The sequence below is a fragment of the Phymastichus coffea genome, unplaced genomic scaffold (genome assembly GCF_024137745.1).
Source record: "Phymastichus coffea isolate CEN01 unplaced genomic scaffold, Cenicafe_Pcof_1.1 PCOF00088, whole genome shotgun sequence".
Taxonomy (NCBI): Eukaryota; Metazoa; Arthropoda; class Insecta; order Hymenoptera; family Eulophidae; genus Phymastichus; species Phymastichus coffea.
In genome coordinates this window covers 618,601-634,394 of record NW_026706899.1, presented here as the reverse complement: position 1 = coordinate 634,394, position 15,794 = coordinate 618,601, and the positions used below count along the sequence as shown (strand labels likewise).

Here is a 15,794-nt window from a genome sequence, read left to right as displayed (position 1 = left end):
CAAACAATGTTCAGCGGTCTATATAGGTGAAAGTAAGCGTTCTTTAAAAATTAAATTAAACGAACACAAAAAAAACATTAATTGAGATACCGTAGTAGCTACACATAGAAGAACGTTCTCACACGAATTTGACTGGAAAAAAGCTAAGATATTGGATTATGAAAAGAATTATAAGAAACGAAAAATATACGAAATGTTACACATTGGCTTACATAAAAACACGTTTAATAGAAAAGAGGATATACAATATCTTAGTCACATCTATAAGCCTTTATTAAGATCGATGAGGAAGGGATAATAGATGAAGAGTATATATATGGGTTGAAATACTTGATTTTTCACTTTATTGTAACTTGACTGTGCTACGATCTATTCGTTTTAGCCTATAATAATTTGACTACGAGAGAAATCAGGTATACACATATACATATAATTATATACTATTAAAATTACTTTTGCAAACTCTATTGTTAATAATTTGTTATTTTTCTATTAATAAAGCCTGAAGAGGTCAGCAAATGTGCTGACGAAACGTTGCTGAATATAATTAAAATTAAGTGATTTTCCATCTATCACTATTTCTTAGTCTTCTACCAGGTATATACTGTAGTATGAAGCGGAGAAAACTATATCATAACGCTGGAGCCTCCCCTTAGTTACGCAGATAAATTAATTACGCGTAAATTAATGCACTTCATAATGCAAAAAAATAAGAGTATAATATTATTCCGTCAATTTTATAATAATTTAACAATTTTTGATTTGTTTCGGATTTTTCAATTGTAAATAATTTATATACCTCGTAATTCCTATTTTACTATTAATATTTTATAAGAATTTAATTTTGTAAGAACTTACCTTTCTCTATATCGTTAACACCTACAATTTTGAATAAATAAACACAATATAAAACACTTTGAAATGCTTTGCAAAAACAAACGATGCTACGCAGAGCAGTCAATGCTAACTACGACTCCTCCATTTAATTTAATTTAAATTTAATTACTTATTTAATTAACTAATTTATATATTATTTGAATATATACATATAGACTGATAGAATATGAAATTATTTATTCGTTAAAGGCATTTGCCGCAAGCAATGTTAGAACCGCACGAGTAGCGGACGGCCGAACGGCTAGCGCGCAGTTCGTTTCATTTTAGTGCTGTCTTAATCCTAATAGCGGGCACTTGATTTTCTCAGCGGTTTCATATGTAAAAAATGACAAGGAACACGATGGTGCAAAAATTAAAAAAAAATATCGTATTTTAGATATCGTCGATTTATTGAAAAAATTGTTTATAACAATGACATAAATAAATGATTTGGTATTTTACTATTTACATTTCAAAAGTGAAACTCTTTCCGCGTCTTTTAAAAAAAGAATCATGTCCATATCTTTACTAGTCTCCGAGAAATCGAATTAATAAAAAAAAGTCCAATATTTTTTCAACAGTTAATAAGTCGGCCCCTTATCAATATTTTGATCTAAAACTCTGCACAGATGTTGACCTCTGTATAGGTAACAAGTCTACCAACTTTGAACAAAATTGGTGATTTGATGTTTTAAACTATTTGAAATAGCCAAGAATTGCCCAAAACTGATATTGGCGCCGAAAGATGAGAAAAAGAGAAAGTGAGAAAGAGAGAGAGAGAGCCAGAGAATGAAATATAACGTTGGAGTTGCGCAGTGCTACTGCGCAGGGCCAACTGCTTTACTGCGTGAATCACAAGGCCCAGTGCCGCTCGGTCGTGGAAACTCGCTCTAATTTCCTTTCCATTGGACAAAAACTCACGTGCGATGACATATTTCGATGTAGAATTTCAATATCTACAACTTTCGTTCCAAACTTTTTTCGAAATTCCGCGTCGTTTTTGAATTAATCGCAAAAAACAAAAAATTTTACCGTTTTTCTCCATTTTCACGGTTTTCCCGGAAAAATTTTACTTGGCCAATTCGAAATTTGAGTTCCTGAGGCCAAAATGCACCTAGAAATGTAATTGACCAGCTCCTGCATAACTTTTCGACTTTCTGACCCGGTTGATTGGACTATCAGACGGGTTTTCTTTGGCAGGTTGCGGGGACACAACTTGTCAAAATAGGTCCTTGACTAATCTCGTTTGGTGTCATCGATGCACACGTGTTAAATTAATTCGAATGTTTAACTTCGGGGGAATTCATGTGTAGGCAGAATACATCAGAAAATGAGCTTACGATCGAGTCTTCCGATCAAAGTTAAGTCAATTGTTACTTTAGTTATACTTATGGTTTGGTGCTGTCTGTTGACATGCATGTGGTTCTCATATCTAGATTGAGCTTTTAAATGTGTAGAAGAAAACAATGCATCGTGAAAAGTTGATGAATCAAGACACATTGCAAAACAAAATTTCTGCCGACGGCAATAGATGTATTCGTAAATAGCGCCCTATCAAATGTGATAATTTTTTGGGTTGTCTTAACCTGAGGGATACAGTCTGATTTTTTTCGCAATTCGTTGCTTAGATTAAAATAAAGAATGACCGAGATTGACAGACAATATCCACGGTTCTTCGCACACGTAGCAAAAAGCAAAAAAGTAAAAAATCCTGTAGTTAGTTTCTATCGAAGGTTTACATTATTGTATTTGAGTGGTTTTTGGATCGGCAGAAATTTTTCGCGGATCCAACGTGATAGCAGAGTAGGGGAACATACTGTTTTTTATTTATATCACAAATCGACGTCAAAGGATCAAATTATTAGCATAGATATCAAAACTTATTGACAAGTCCACGCAATTTAGTTTTCTATAATAAGAAATAGACATTGCATCTGTATAGCATTTTAATTCAATTGGTTATACAAATGAATGTATGGAATCGATAGCAAAATCACGTGCAATTTTTCTATCCAATCAAATCAATACTCCAAGTAAGACTTACCTGGGGTAACAATCCAATCTCATCGGTAGAGATCTATGTTGCCGATTGATTTTTTAGATGTGCGTATAGTTTATAATATCGTTGCAATAAGAAACAATGTTTGTTTATTTAACGAGTGATTATAATGATATTTTAATTGGAAAGAAAGATTACGCGTGATTTTTGTTAACGATTCAACATATTCATTTTTATAAAAACCGAGTGCAAACACTGCGCGGATTCAATTTATACCGATCTTTCTACCGAATTTTCTTATTAATAAAAATTAAATTGTACAAAGTTATTAATGAGTTTTACTATCCTTGCAATCACACGGAGTTGTTTTATAATTTTTCCGGGTCAATTTTCAATCAAAGCGTTCTATAAAAAATGCGAAAGTAATGCATACTGCGGTTTATTTTTCTACTTTACATTTTATAATAAGATTTTTACAATAGTAGAACAAATTTTCTGGGCATTCGACATAAATGTTGATGAAAAGGATCACAATCCAATGTATAAAAAAGGCAGTGTTCCTTTCTTTTCCAATTTCCAATTGTTTATAAATACAAATGTATTTAAACAGATTACTATAGAAATGTCAGAATTTCGAAAAACTAGTTGCAATCATGAATTGTAAAGGAAAAATCAGGAAGAAAACCTATCTGGCGTTTTTTATTTGATGCTGTTTTATTAATGTAAAATCGTTATAAACAATAATTAAATGTTCAAAAGTTTTGTTATTTTAAAAAATTAATTATGTTAATCTATTCTATGAGAAAAGCCAAGATAAAAACCTCTCTGTGCCATTTGTAATAGTTTAATGGCATAAACTCTATTTTAATGGTATAAAATCATTACAAACAACATAAATCTGAAGTAGTGATTTCAAAGCAGTGATTGTTTATGACAATTTTACATCACTAAAATAGAATTTAAGAACAAACGCCAAATAGGTTGTCATCTTGGATTTTCTTTTAGATTCGATTGACATAATTTGTTTTTTAAAATAGCAAATTTGTTGAATATTTAATTATTGTTTATAACGACTTTACATCAACCAAACGTCATCTGACAAAAACACGCTAAATAGGATTATCATCCTGACTTTGGCATGCGGATAATTGTGGAGTTTTATTATACACAACTAGTGTAATTGTCCGTACGTCTTGACTTTTTCTTCAAAATTCATTGCTACAATTAGTTTTTCAAAATTAAAAAATTTCTGTTACCTGTTTAAATAAATGTTGATAAATAATTGAAAATGGAAAAATAAAAGACACGGATATTTTGTTTGTGCAGTGGATAGTATAGTTATAGTTTAGGGCTATCTAGTCTAGATTCGACTTGGATATTAATGGATTCAGCGTCATCAGTATTTATGTCGATTGACCGAGAGAATTTTTTCTGCTATTGTAAAAATTGTAATTCTTATAATATGTAAAACGTAAAAAATAAACCGTAGGATGTATTACTTTCCTATATTTTTTGTCGCGACATGGCGTATGGATATTACTTAGTTACTTACTCATTTCTCGGGTTGTTTGAATCAATCAAAATTTCTGCCAATGCGAAATTATGATGTATATATGTTATATATAGAATACCTATTTATTGATGGCAGAAAGTATTCCTTTGACGTTTTTTCGTTGCAAAAAAATCATGCCCTCCTCCCTCACACTACCAACATACTTTACTTGTGAAAAACTTCTGCCGATGAAAAAAATCACTTCACTACAATGTATGTAGACCTTCAATAAAAACCAATTGCAGAATATTTTATTTTGTTGTTTTTTGCTAGTACATGTGTAAAATTTTCATGCCTCCCACTGCCTCTATGTTTGACCCGCGAAAAATGTCTGCCAATATTTGACCGTCCTTATAGTTTAGCATCAAATTGCGACAGAAACAGAATGCATGTCTTTCACGTTAATATAGCGCAAAAAATATTCATATTTGATCATCAGCTGTTTGTAAACGCCCTCACTTCTGTAGATAAACATTTAGTTTTGCAATGTACGTACATTGATTGACAAATTATCAACTTTTCACGCTATATTGTTTTTTCATGTACTTTTTGAGGCAAGCTCTTAGATTATTACTTCGAGAGCCAAGATGAGCGCAGCCACAGTGTCGCTGTCAAACTACTTGTATACAATGGGTGGGCGGTGATTCATAATGTTATCAACATTAGTATTCTAAATTATTAGGTTTTTCCAAAACAACAATCTTTGACAATGGCTTTTCTCGAAGTAAGTATCAATGCCATTCACTGAATAATACTTTCTGGATGTGAAATAACAGATTTTATAACCTATTTGTATACTTATTAAGTTTGATAATTTTTGTTTTATTAGCAATTACAACTAGTAATCAACAATTCAATTATTTTAATTTCAGTGGCGTCGTTTCAATTTTTTCGATCTAAAAAAAGACGTCGATTCTGGAAAAATTGCCGAAGTCCTTGGGGTCAGCCGTTACGAACATATATCTCTGTACGTTAAAATAATTATTATTAATTTCTTGATGGGTTTCTAGGATGCTCGAGTCACTGCTGCTACAAGTGGCAATGGACATTTGGTATTTGGTGACAGTATAGGCAATGTTCATCTTGTTAATAGACAATATGATATTGTTTCCTTTAGAGCCTATGAAACTACGTTAAGAATTACTCAACAAGTGCAAAATTCTATATACCTATTCACAATTGGTGTAAAGTACCATATAACATATTGCTAATAATGTCACAAATGTTATGAATAACCATGCTTTTTTATTTTCAGGAAGATGAACCTGGATGTAATCCAACAATAAAAGTCTGGAATTTAGCTAAAAAGGATAAACAAGGTTACCCTTTATGTATTAGGATAAGTAGAGCCATTCCTAGTTATAGAGCCGTACCAGCAAGTGCTTTATGTGTTCATGCTAGTCTAACATTAATGGCTGTTGGATTTGAGGATGGTTCTATCATGCTTTACAGGTACACAAAAAACTTGATATTTCAATTGTTTCTTCGTTAAATCAGTTTTTATATAGTAATTTTATCATTGTTCTAGAGGTGACTTGACCCGAGAAAGAAAAAATAAGATAAAAGTGTTAAAAGACAGTAATTCAATTATAACGGGACTTGCAATAAAATCTACAGGAAAACAAATTTATTTGTTTGTAGCAACTATGAATAGTGTTTATTTATATAATATTACAGTAAAAGATAAAGAGTTCAAATCTTCCTTAGATAATATGGGTTGTTCTAAAAACTGTAGTATCCTTGCAGAATCAAAGCAAGACAGCCATTTTATGATTGGTCGTAATGATGTAAGTCATTTTTTGTTTTGTGGAACAAAAATATTATTTTGAAATTGACAGTTTTCAAACTTTCACGGCTAATTATTTATTTAAAAATGAATTATTTTTAAGGCTGTTTATTGCTATACTCCGGATGGAAGGGGGCCATGTTATGCAGTGGAAGGTCAAAAAATCATGCTCGAGTGGTTCAGAAGTTATCTTGTAATTATAGCTAAAGATTCAGGATCTGTACATAGAACAACATCTGTATCTTCAAAGTCAAGGTTTATTTATATATGCTTCACTACTATTAAATTGAAAAATGACAATTAATTTCTGATTTTCAGTGCAATTGAACCTATACCTGCTGGAGCTGAGAAACATATGATAACAGTCCTTGATATTCAAAATAAATTTATTGTATTTTCTGCATCTATGCTATTTGTTCAAGCAGTATTATCTGAATGGGGAGGTTTTTTTATATTGAGTGGAGGCTGCAAATTATATCATTTAGATGAAAAAGATTTGCAATCAAAATTGGCGCTTCTATTCAAGAAAAACTTGTATGACGTTTCTATTAGGTAATTATTTCATAAATAAAACATCAATATAGTAAACAATCTAAAGAAATGTTATTTGATGAAATAATATTTACATTATTAATGAATATTGGCCTATAATAACATGACAATATTGACATTTTCAGAATAGCTAAAAATCAACATTATGATAATGAAGGTCTGGTCGACATATTTCGCCAGTATGGAGATCATCTTTATTCCAAAGGAGATCATAATGGTGCAATTGAGCAATACATTAAAACAATTGGCAAGTTGGAACCATCTTATATCATTAGAAAGTTTTTAGATTCACAGCATATAGACTACTTAACTACATACCTTCAAGCCTTACATAAACAAGGTCAAGCAACTGAAGATCACACAACTTTGTTGTTGAATTGTTATACTAAACTTAATCACACCGATAAATTGAAGGAGTTTATTATGGTAAACAGTTTTTTCAAGTCACATATTGGGTCAGATTCAAATTACATATTGGATTAAATTCAAATAATTGAATTTAAAAAGTTTTGTTTTAATATGCTACAATCGTTAAAATATCAAATTTCTGAAATTATAAAATTACCCTTCTTTTTTAATATCTTGATAACACCACTACCATAATTTTTCAGACGAAAGATCGTGAAGTTGATTTTGATGTTGAAATAGCCATAAAAGTTTGTCGACAAGGTTCACCAGAAGATGCACTGTTATTGGCACAAAAACATGGAAAACATGAATGGTATCTTCGGATTCAAATAGAAGATAAAGCGAAGTATAACAAAGCTCTGGAATATATTGCCACTTTAGATTTTGAAGAAGCAGAAATGAATATGAAAAAATATGGAAATATTTTGATAGAGAACGTTCCTAATGAAGCAACACAGTTTTTAAAGACTCTTTGTACGAACTATATACCAACTAATAAAACATCCAACAAAGTAAGTTCAGAATTTTTTTTGCAATTAGTATAAGAAAAGTTAATTTTACGATCAAAATTATTATTCATAATTTCTATTTAAGGAGCAACCTCCTGAAAAAGCTAATCCTGAAGACTTTATCCATTTATTTTTAAATAATTCTGAAAGATTAGTGGAATTTCTTGAACATTTAATCAAGACTGATGTCAAGTAAGTAAAAATAATTGTAAAACAACAATGATCAAATGGATTTACAAATTTGAAATTGTAAGCTATTTTTCATATGCAGATGGAGCACGTCGGTTTATAATACCTTAGTTGAACATTATTTACATGTTTGGTCTTCTTTAACTGATGATATAGCCAAACTACAGTATGAACAAAAAGTCGTTCGCCTTATGCAGAGTTCTAATGCATCTTATGACAAAGACCAGATACTCATCTTATGTCATCAACATAATTTTGGACGAGGAGTTTTATATTTATATGAAGAACGAAAATTGTAAATATCTAGCTATAAGCTCAACATTGTTCTTCATTCCCTTTTTTAATTTATATTCTTATAATATTGTACAGATATCAAGAAATATTACAATATCATTTGAGAGAAGGGGACAGTGAACAAGTTCTAGCTACTTGCAATAAGTTTGGTCGCCAAGATCCTAATTTATGGATTCAAGCATTATGGAGCGTTACTTGGAATAAACATGCTCCACCTAAATTTTTATCTGACATACTTGATTACATAGGTGAGACAAGAAATAATACAGTAAAATTTGAATCGGTGAGTAATAAAAATTGGTTAGTGTAATATTTTCTTTATTCAGCTAAGGAAAAACTATTGTCCCCACTGATGGTGATAGATGCGTTATCAACGTCACGAACCTGCACTCTAGGAGATGTTAGGAGCTACTTAAATAGCGTGTTGCGACAAGAGCATGAACAAGTAAAAGCTGATACTGAACTAACTAAAAAATATCAAGCCGATACTGAAAAATTAAGAGAGCAAATACAAAGTATAAAGAATAGTACAATAATTTTTCAAGGTTCACGTTGCAGTGCTTGTCATCATCAATTGGAATTGCCATCAGTGCATTTTATGTGCCAACATTCTTACCATCAGCAGTAAGTTTGTTGCTTTAAGTTTTACAACTTTTTTAACAGCTTAGACTTTCTACAACCAGAATAAATCAAATAAAATATTAACTGAATATTTTTCAATTTGACTTAATATTAATATTTATATTCCGTAGTTGTTTCCAAAGTTTTTCTGAAAATGAAAATGAATGTCCAGCTTGTTTACCAAACAACAAAAAATGGCTTGACATTATAAAGGTGCAAGAACAATCAAAAGATCTCCACGAAACCTTTCATAGTTTACTAGATAAAGCAGAAGACCCATTTTCTTTAGTAGCTGATTATTTTGGTCGAGGTGTTTTCAAAAAATTAATGTTAATAACAGAGTGGCAACAATCGCAAGCGAATAAGCTACAGTCCAATATTAATCAAGAACAATCAACGCCCTACAATGCTTATGGGCCAGGAGCCGAAGCTCAAATCAGATTAACAGAGGGTAAAAACACTACGTTAGGTAACGTGCACTTTTATTACCCTTTATTGTTTATTAAGGTTCCTCTGTATATGTTCAAATACATCAAAATATAGTGAAATTTTACCTTAATTTCACCTCAAGTAAGCGTGATATCGTAGTGATTGCTACACACAATAACTGATTTGTGTACGTAGTTATAAATAATTGTAATAAAAAAAACTCAATATTGTCATAGAAAGTAAATTTCCGACCACCCTGACATGAAAAATAGTATATACATCACAGGAAGTAAAACTGCAACCCTGTAGCTCGCGATTTCCACCTTAGGCTTCACCTAGGGTGTCAATTTCCATGAGCAATGGTCTTGCCAATGTTTCAATTTTCTAAATGTATAATGTACTATTTCAAAAAATATTTTAAAAAAATCGGCTTGATTGAAAGAGCCAAAATCGATTTGTTGTAATTGCATCAAACTAATGTATCGAATCCCATTTTTTCTACGATATAAAGCTTTCTGAAGGCGAAGCCAGGGAGACAAATTTCTCCATTTACTAAATTTATTATGGTGTGCTATATACATATGTAGAGGGACCTTAAATTGAAGCAATTGTTTTTTCTACTGTTGTATTTCTTATTAAAAATAGTTCAACCACACGAGTTACGTGCGACAAACGATTTATTGCCATCTCAATCAACGGCTAGTAATTATTTACGCTCATTAAATAAGCCCGATATCTATCCGTCATCATTGAAAGCTAACATAACGGGAAGTGACATTCGGACGCCTCAAGCTACTTCAAGAAAAGAATCGACAATACCAATCCGAGAAGCTAAAATTATAAATAATCCAACGCCAAAGTCATCACCAGCTGATAAAGCATTTATACCACCAAAAACACCAATAGTGCCATCAAATCCTTTTAAAGAAGAATATGACGAATCGAAGAATCCTTTCGCGGAAGATGATGATAAAAATAATCCATTTAACGATGACTATGACGAAAATTATGACAAAAACTTGAATCGATTTTCTCATTAATCTTTCAATCAATACTCTGCAAGAGTATGTCAAGTAAGAATTAATATGTATGTATAGCATCATTTTGTTTTTACACTTTACTAGTTTATTTTAAAGATTAGTAAAATTTTGTATCGAATTACGTAATTTATATGTATATGTATATTTGTTAATTAATACAACATACAAATACAACTGTTGAAAATTGAAAAAATATAAGGTTTTTATTTAAAAATAATAGAAAATCCAAATTTATAAAATTTTTAAATTTCAAAAACTATCTCTGCTGATTCTCCATGAACATATCTTATTACTTATTTTAAAAGGACTCAAAGTGTATAAATTAGTAGGACTAAAGATTTTTGGATTGAGTAACATAAAGTGCTGTGGTGCACTCTTTGGGTTGTAAAATTGGGAAAGAGTAGGTATTATATCTCGTTTTCTTGGTTCTGGATCTTTAGTGCGTGTTATTGTGGTGAGAAGTTTCTCATCATCAGATAAAATAATTAAATTTTTGTAAACAGATTCATCAGGAGGAAAATCTAATGCAGCTGAAATCTGAAATAGTATTCATGAAAATAATGAAAGTAACATTCCAAAATGAATATTATAGTTATAATTGCCCTTACTTTTTTTTGTACATAACTTTTATAATTTTCTGGTAGACTATCTACATCATTTATCAATTTTTCCTCTACATTCTTCAATTTGCTCATAACGGAAAATACTGAATTATACTCTGGTTGTGATAGTAGATTTTTAGATTTAATATCTCTATTTTCAGAAGGTTTTTTTAAATGACATTTTGAATGTTCACTAGGTAATAGATCTGACATCTCTGGTTGCACTACAATATTACTTGCTTTTCCAGCTATATTGAATAAAGATCTGGTTTTTGTCTGTAATGCTACTTGTTTATTTACTTTATTACTACACACAGGGATTGATTTGCATTTTGCATGTGACATAACTTGACTTTTTTTTTGTAATTCAACTAATGTTTTTCTATTTATATTCCTGTTTTCATTAGATGATGCAAAGGTAGACTCTTTTAAAATACTAGAATTTTCTGTTGCTTTAATTTTATGAAATGCTTTGTTAAAATCATGTCTATGATTGTTTTCTTTATTTTCCTGCTGAAGAGCTTGAACCTTATTAAGTTTTAGATTGTCTAATTTAATATTGTTTTTACTTCTATGTTGATATTGACAGATATTACCATTGTTAACTGTTTGAATTTCGCTTATATCTTCATTAGTGTCACTGTCATCAAGCTGTATACATGGTATACTTTTGTCAGTTGGAAGAACATAATTTTGATTGGAATTTTTTGTATCTACTTCATATAACTTTGTGGATTGTATTTTAGGAGAACTTTTTTTAGCATTACCTGCAAAAGTTACTTTTTTATTCTTCTTATCCATATGGTTTGGGACTTTCAAATCATTTTTATTCATTTGATTAAGCTCATCATCAGTAAGATATATATAATTTACAGGAGTTTCCACAATTGGTGTTTTTGATTTTTGTTCTGATTTAGATATAACTTGTTTGTAATCCATTTTGTGATTATCATTAGAGTGCATTCTATTTTCCATATAATGGTTATTACCTTCCCTATTAACTTTCTGTTCTGCGATTACTTGAATATCATCTGTGTTTTCTAGATTATTTAATAATAATTGTTTACCATTTTTCAGATCTTTGATTGGTAAATTAACAGTAACAATACTTTTCACTTTTATTTTAGGTTTTTCTTGAACATTATTTAATTGATCATGTATTCCTGGTTTAGCAAAACTTTTTAAATTATGGCTAAATCTAACTTTTGGTTTTTCCATATTATATTCTTATATTTATAATATATTGAATATCAATACTGTCTAAACTCTAAACAAACTCATCAAATTTATAATCACTATACTGTTACATATTGTATTGTGTATATTTATTGTTCATTTTTAAATAACTTAAATTAAAATTAAATCTATATATACTTCGGTATCGTCTGATGTCTCAGTGTCTCAGTACTATAAAAATATCTAAGATGTATTATAAATTAACGATTTTACCATAGTCGTTGTTTTGATTGAAAATTGATAAGATGAATGATTCAACGATTCTGACACATTCATAGTGACATCAAAGAAATTTTATTAATACTAGGGATCTTTGAGCCGTTTACAAAAGGATTCAGACATTTAGAAATGACATCAAATTCTTGTCCAATCGAGGTTGATGCGCAATAGTAACTGCACATTGCGTAATTGCAGCGTATTAGGATAGGATATTCACAGAATGTTTCTGACACATTCAAACAGACATCAATTTTGACACTATCGGACACAACAAGAATGTTTTAGGGACAGAACTGAGAACCAGCGCACTTTGGCCTCGCAGCGCGGCAGCACCGGCGAAAACAGGTACTGTCGCCGCACAACTTTCTGTGATCGGTCAGACGGTCACAGTCATAGCAACGTAGTATACATGTTAGTAAATCCTGTTAACAAAATTTGCTTGATTTTTTTTTCTGAAAATAACACTTATAAATTTACCTGAATTTTCGTTTTAAATTTTCACTTGAAAACTCTTCTTTTTGCAAATGAAATTTTTCCGTATAATCAAATATCTTTACAGGTGTTATTTTCATGTGAAAATATCACATTTTGCATGGGGAATTTTCTAGTAGGAAATAAAGTATATCACGAGTGCTATTTTTAAATGAAAACATTTTGCTCGGGCAATTTGACACTATATCAAATAGATAAAAACGAGTGTTATTTTCGAGTGAACATTTCAAATATATTTACAAGTGTTATTAGCAGGTGAAAACGTCAGATTTAATTTACACGAGCAATTTTTATGATATTTTAAATAGATTAATAGGGATAATTTTTAAGTGTAAATTTTAAATATATTTATGACTATGATTTTTAGGTAAAATCGTCACATTTTGCTAAGGACATTTACTAGTAGGTAATTAAAATTTCCAGGTGTCTTTTTTAGGTGGAAATATATCATTTTATGAAGAAAATTTTTATTATTCCTAATAAATTATAATTTTATCTATATACAGATTTCGACGCATATGAATCATCATAATTTTTTCAATAATGATGCAATGTTAGGCAAAGGGCATAGAAATTCATTAGTTTTGTTTGACATGTAAACGTATATTTTTGATATTTCTGCAGTTTTAATAGGTACAACATTCAATTAGTATTCTAAGATTCTCTTGATAGCAAAAGTGTCTTGTATATTTTTAATAATAACTTTTCTGCATAAAACGTACTCTTTCAAATTTTCACCATTGTCGTCGTGTATAAAATCTTTTAATTTCACATATGCTCCATCAAAAGTTACAGCATACGAATTGTTAGATCGAATCCATTTTCTTTTTGATGATCTATAAAGGCAACCATCCTTGACCATTTTTTTATAAAATGCTGATAATTTTAGCTCTCGCACCCATTTTTGCTTAGTTTTTGAGTATGCTCTAAAATATCTAGAAGTGTCATCTCTGAATTAAATTTGAGCATACTTTTTATCAAGATGAGAAACGTAATACCGTAGTTGAGTAAACGGACAAGATTCTAAGTACCGGTGTAAAATAACTTCACTTTGGTTCATATAAATGGACCGACATATTTCAATTAAAACTCCTTTTGCAGCGTGGATTTTTCGCAATTGCCACTTTCAAAACAGTATCCACTATGGTTATATGCAGGACCCCAGTTCACAGTACTCTATGTGACATGTTCAGATTGGTGAATGTTGTATGCCATGGTATGTTGGGTATACAGTAATTCTGTTTTTAAATTAAACTATAGCATAAGATTGTGAAATGTATATAACATTTTTTTGTCAGACGTCAATTTGTTTAAGAAAATAGGACAGAAAGCTTTGAATTTTCACAAATTGTACATTTGGAAATTTGACTAACATAGTAATTGTTGGGTTACGAAGTTGCAAAGAGTTTGCAAAATTTTTTTTCTATTGAAACCGTGTTAGAGATCACGTTTGAGTGGCGGGCTAACGGTTTTATGTAATATTATGGATTCAGTTTTCATTACAATTTGAATGTATTATAGAAAAAAAATTGCCATTATTGTTAAGCCTGCATTCAAAGTATAAGTCAGTTTTAAATTAATCGCGCGTGTTGTCAAACAGGTGAGAAGAACGCCCATCACTTTCTCTCTGTGCCGTTCGATTTTCACAAACATTGGTTCAAAATAATCTATTTCGCAATATGAGAAATGGCGTTGATGATGCGCGATACAACAAGCAGGTACGCCAGCTATCGGTGGCTCCTTGTGCAGCGCCGGATTAGACTTTTTCGGGGCCCGGGGCTAAATCTTGCAGGGGCCCCTCTTAAGGGCAGCAAAAATCCAAATTTTCGCAAAATGAAGGAAATAAGGGTTTTTTTTGTATCATTGAATTTTTATTATTAAAAACAACTTTTTTACAATAAATATAAACATTTCTATTCTAGTTTCAATATACATTAAAAGTATTTCTTTCTTGATTTTCTGCGCGCAAATTCAGTAATAATATCGTCAAAGTCTAGTCCTCTAAGTAACTCTTTTTCGATACTTAGTATGGACAATGAGGTCAATCTTTCATTCAACATTGTAGATCGGTACATGTTTTTGATACGTTTTAGAACAGAGAATGATCTCTAAGTCTCGCAGTTTGCGATTGGAATTGTGACTAAAAATCTATATGCAATATAGACGTTAGGAAAAACACGTATCATATTGCTTTGTCTATTTCACCTACAATGTGTTCTCTAACTTTCTCAGCCATGGCCTGTATAATCTCTTCATAAATTATCTTAGTCAAATATGATACACTGCCACGTCCTTTGTTTGCATATAATTTCAAATGTTCATGTAAAAATGAATCGTACTCAGCGAGTAACTCAATAATTCCCAGAAAGTTACCATTGTTTGGCGAACCAACTACTTCATTCGAACCTCGAAATGGAAGTCTCCATTCATCTAACAATCGTACGACCGATAGCACTCTCTTTAATACTTTGTACCAATATTACACTTCGTCCTCAAATGGCTTGACCATACTTTTATCAATTCGGAGACTTTCTGTACAATAAGCAAGATATGTAACCATACACTTTGCGTGCTCTTTGCCGTTTTTATGAGAATGTACGCATTCTTCACCTTTCTTCCAATTCGAAAATCCACCATTCACGAAAAGATTCTTAAAATCTGATGAAAATAACTTGCAAGTATAACAAAATATGGAACCTAGAGATTCAGAAAACATTACCCACTTCCTTTCACATTTTTCATTGTTAGACATTTTTCTATAAAACAAGCTCTGTGAAAAATATCTGTTTTGGTTGTTGATAATTCTTTTAGATGTTTTGAAACTTGAATTTTTGTTTAAAAAAACGAATAATTTTTCTCTAAATACTTTTCACGTTCAGAGCTTATTTCACTTAGCTTTCATGGCCATAACGCTGGATCTTGCTGTACACCTCCATGAGTTTCCTTACCAGGTTTTATATTTTCCTCGTCAGCGTCATATTCATTGTAAA

The 15,794-nt window shown here is 30.8% G+C and overlaps 2 protein-coding genes across 8 annotated transcripts in view; one reads left to right on the top strand and one right to left on the bottom strand.

The window, feature by feature from the left end:
* LOC131669207 (vacuolar protein sorting-associated protein 11 homolog) overlaps positions 1-10,402 on the top strand; it is a 215,219-nt gene extending 204,817 nt beyond the window's left edge. The window contains exons 1-15 of one of the 7 annotated variants that reach the window (XM_058943938.1): positions 5,020-5,151; positions 5,300-5,368; positions 5,438-5,611; positions 5,683-5,879; positions 5,956-6,214; positions 6,317-6,468; positions 6,532-6,765; positions 6,891-7,191; positions 7,377-7,685; positions 7,768-7,874; positions 7,954-8,166; positions 8,241-8,413; positions 8,492-8,789; positions 8,918-9,255; positions 9,861-10,394. In XM_058943938.1, coding sequence (XP_058799921.1) covers positions 5,137-5,151; positions 5,300-5,368; positions 5,438-5,611; positions 5,683-5,879; positions 5,956-6,214; positions 6,317-6,468; positions 6,532-6,765; positions 6,891-7,191; positions 7,377-7,685; positions 7,768-7,874; positions 7,954-8,166; positions 8,241-8,413; positions 8,492-8,789; positions 8,918-9,255; positions 9,861-10,255 — 3,234 coding nt within the window. In that variant the 5' untranslated portion in view covers positions 5,020-5,136 and the 3' untranslated portion in view covers positions 10,256-10,394. Of the gene's footprint in view, positions 1-5,019; positions 5,152-5,299; positions 5,369-5,437; positions 5,612-5,682; positions 5,880-5,955; positions 6,215-6,316; positions 6,469-6,531; positions 6,766-6,890; positions 7,192-7,376; positions 7,686-7,767; positions 7,875-7,953; positions 8,167-8,240; positions 8,449-8,491; positions 8,790-8,917; positions 9,256-9,860 lie in introns of those variants that run through there. The other 6 variants (XM_058943935.1, XM_058943934.1, XM_058943936.1 and 3 more) reach the window with 6 other exon arrangements.
* On the bottom strand, positions 10,379-12,583 carry LOC131669208 (uncharacterized). The gene is made up of 2 exons (XM_058943942.1): positions 10,864-12,583; positions 10,379-10,792 (listed from the first exon to the last, which is right to left on the bottom strand). Exons 1-2 carry the CDS (start codon positions 12,073-12,075, stop codon positions 10,505-10,507), a joined length of 1,500 nt encoding a protein of 499 aa, XP_058799925.1. The 5' UTR covers positions 12,076-12,583; the 3' UTR covers positions 10,379-10,504.
* Positions 12,584-15,794: the final 3,211 nt, after the last annotated feature.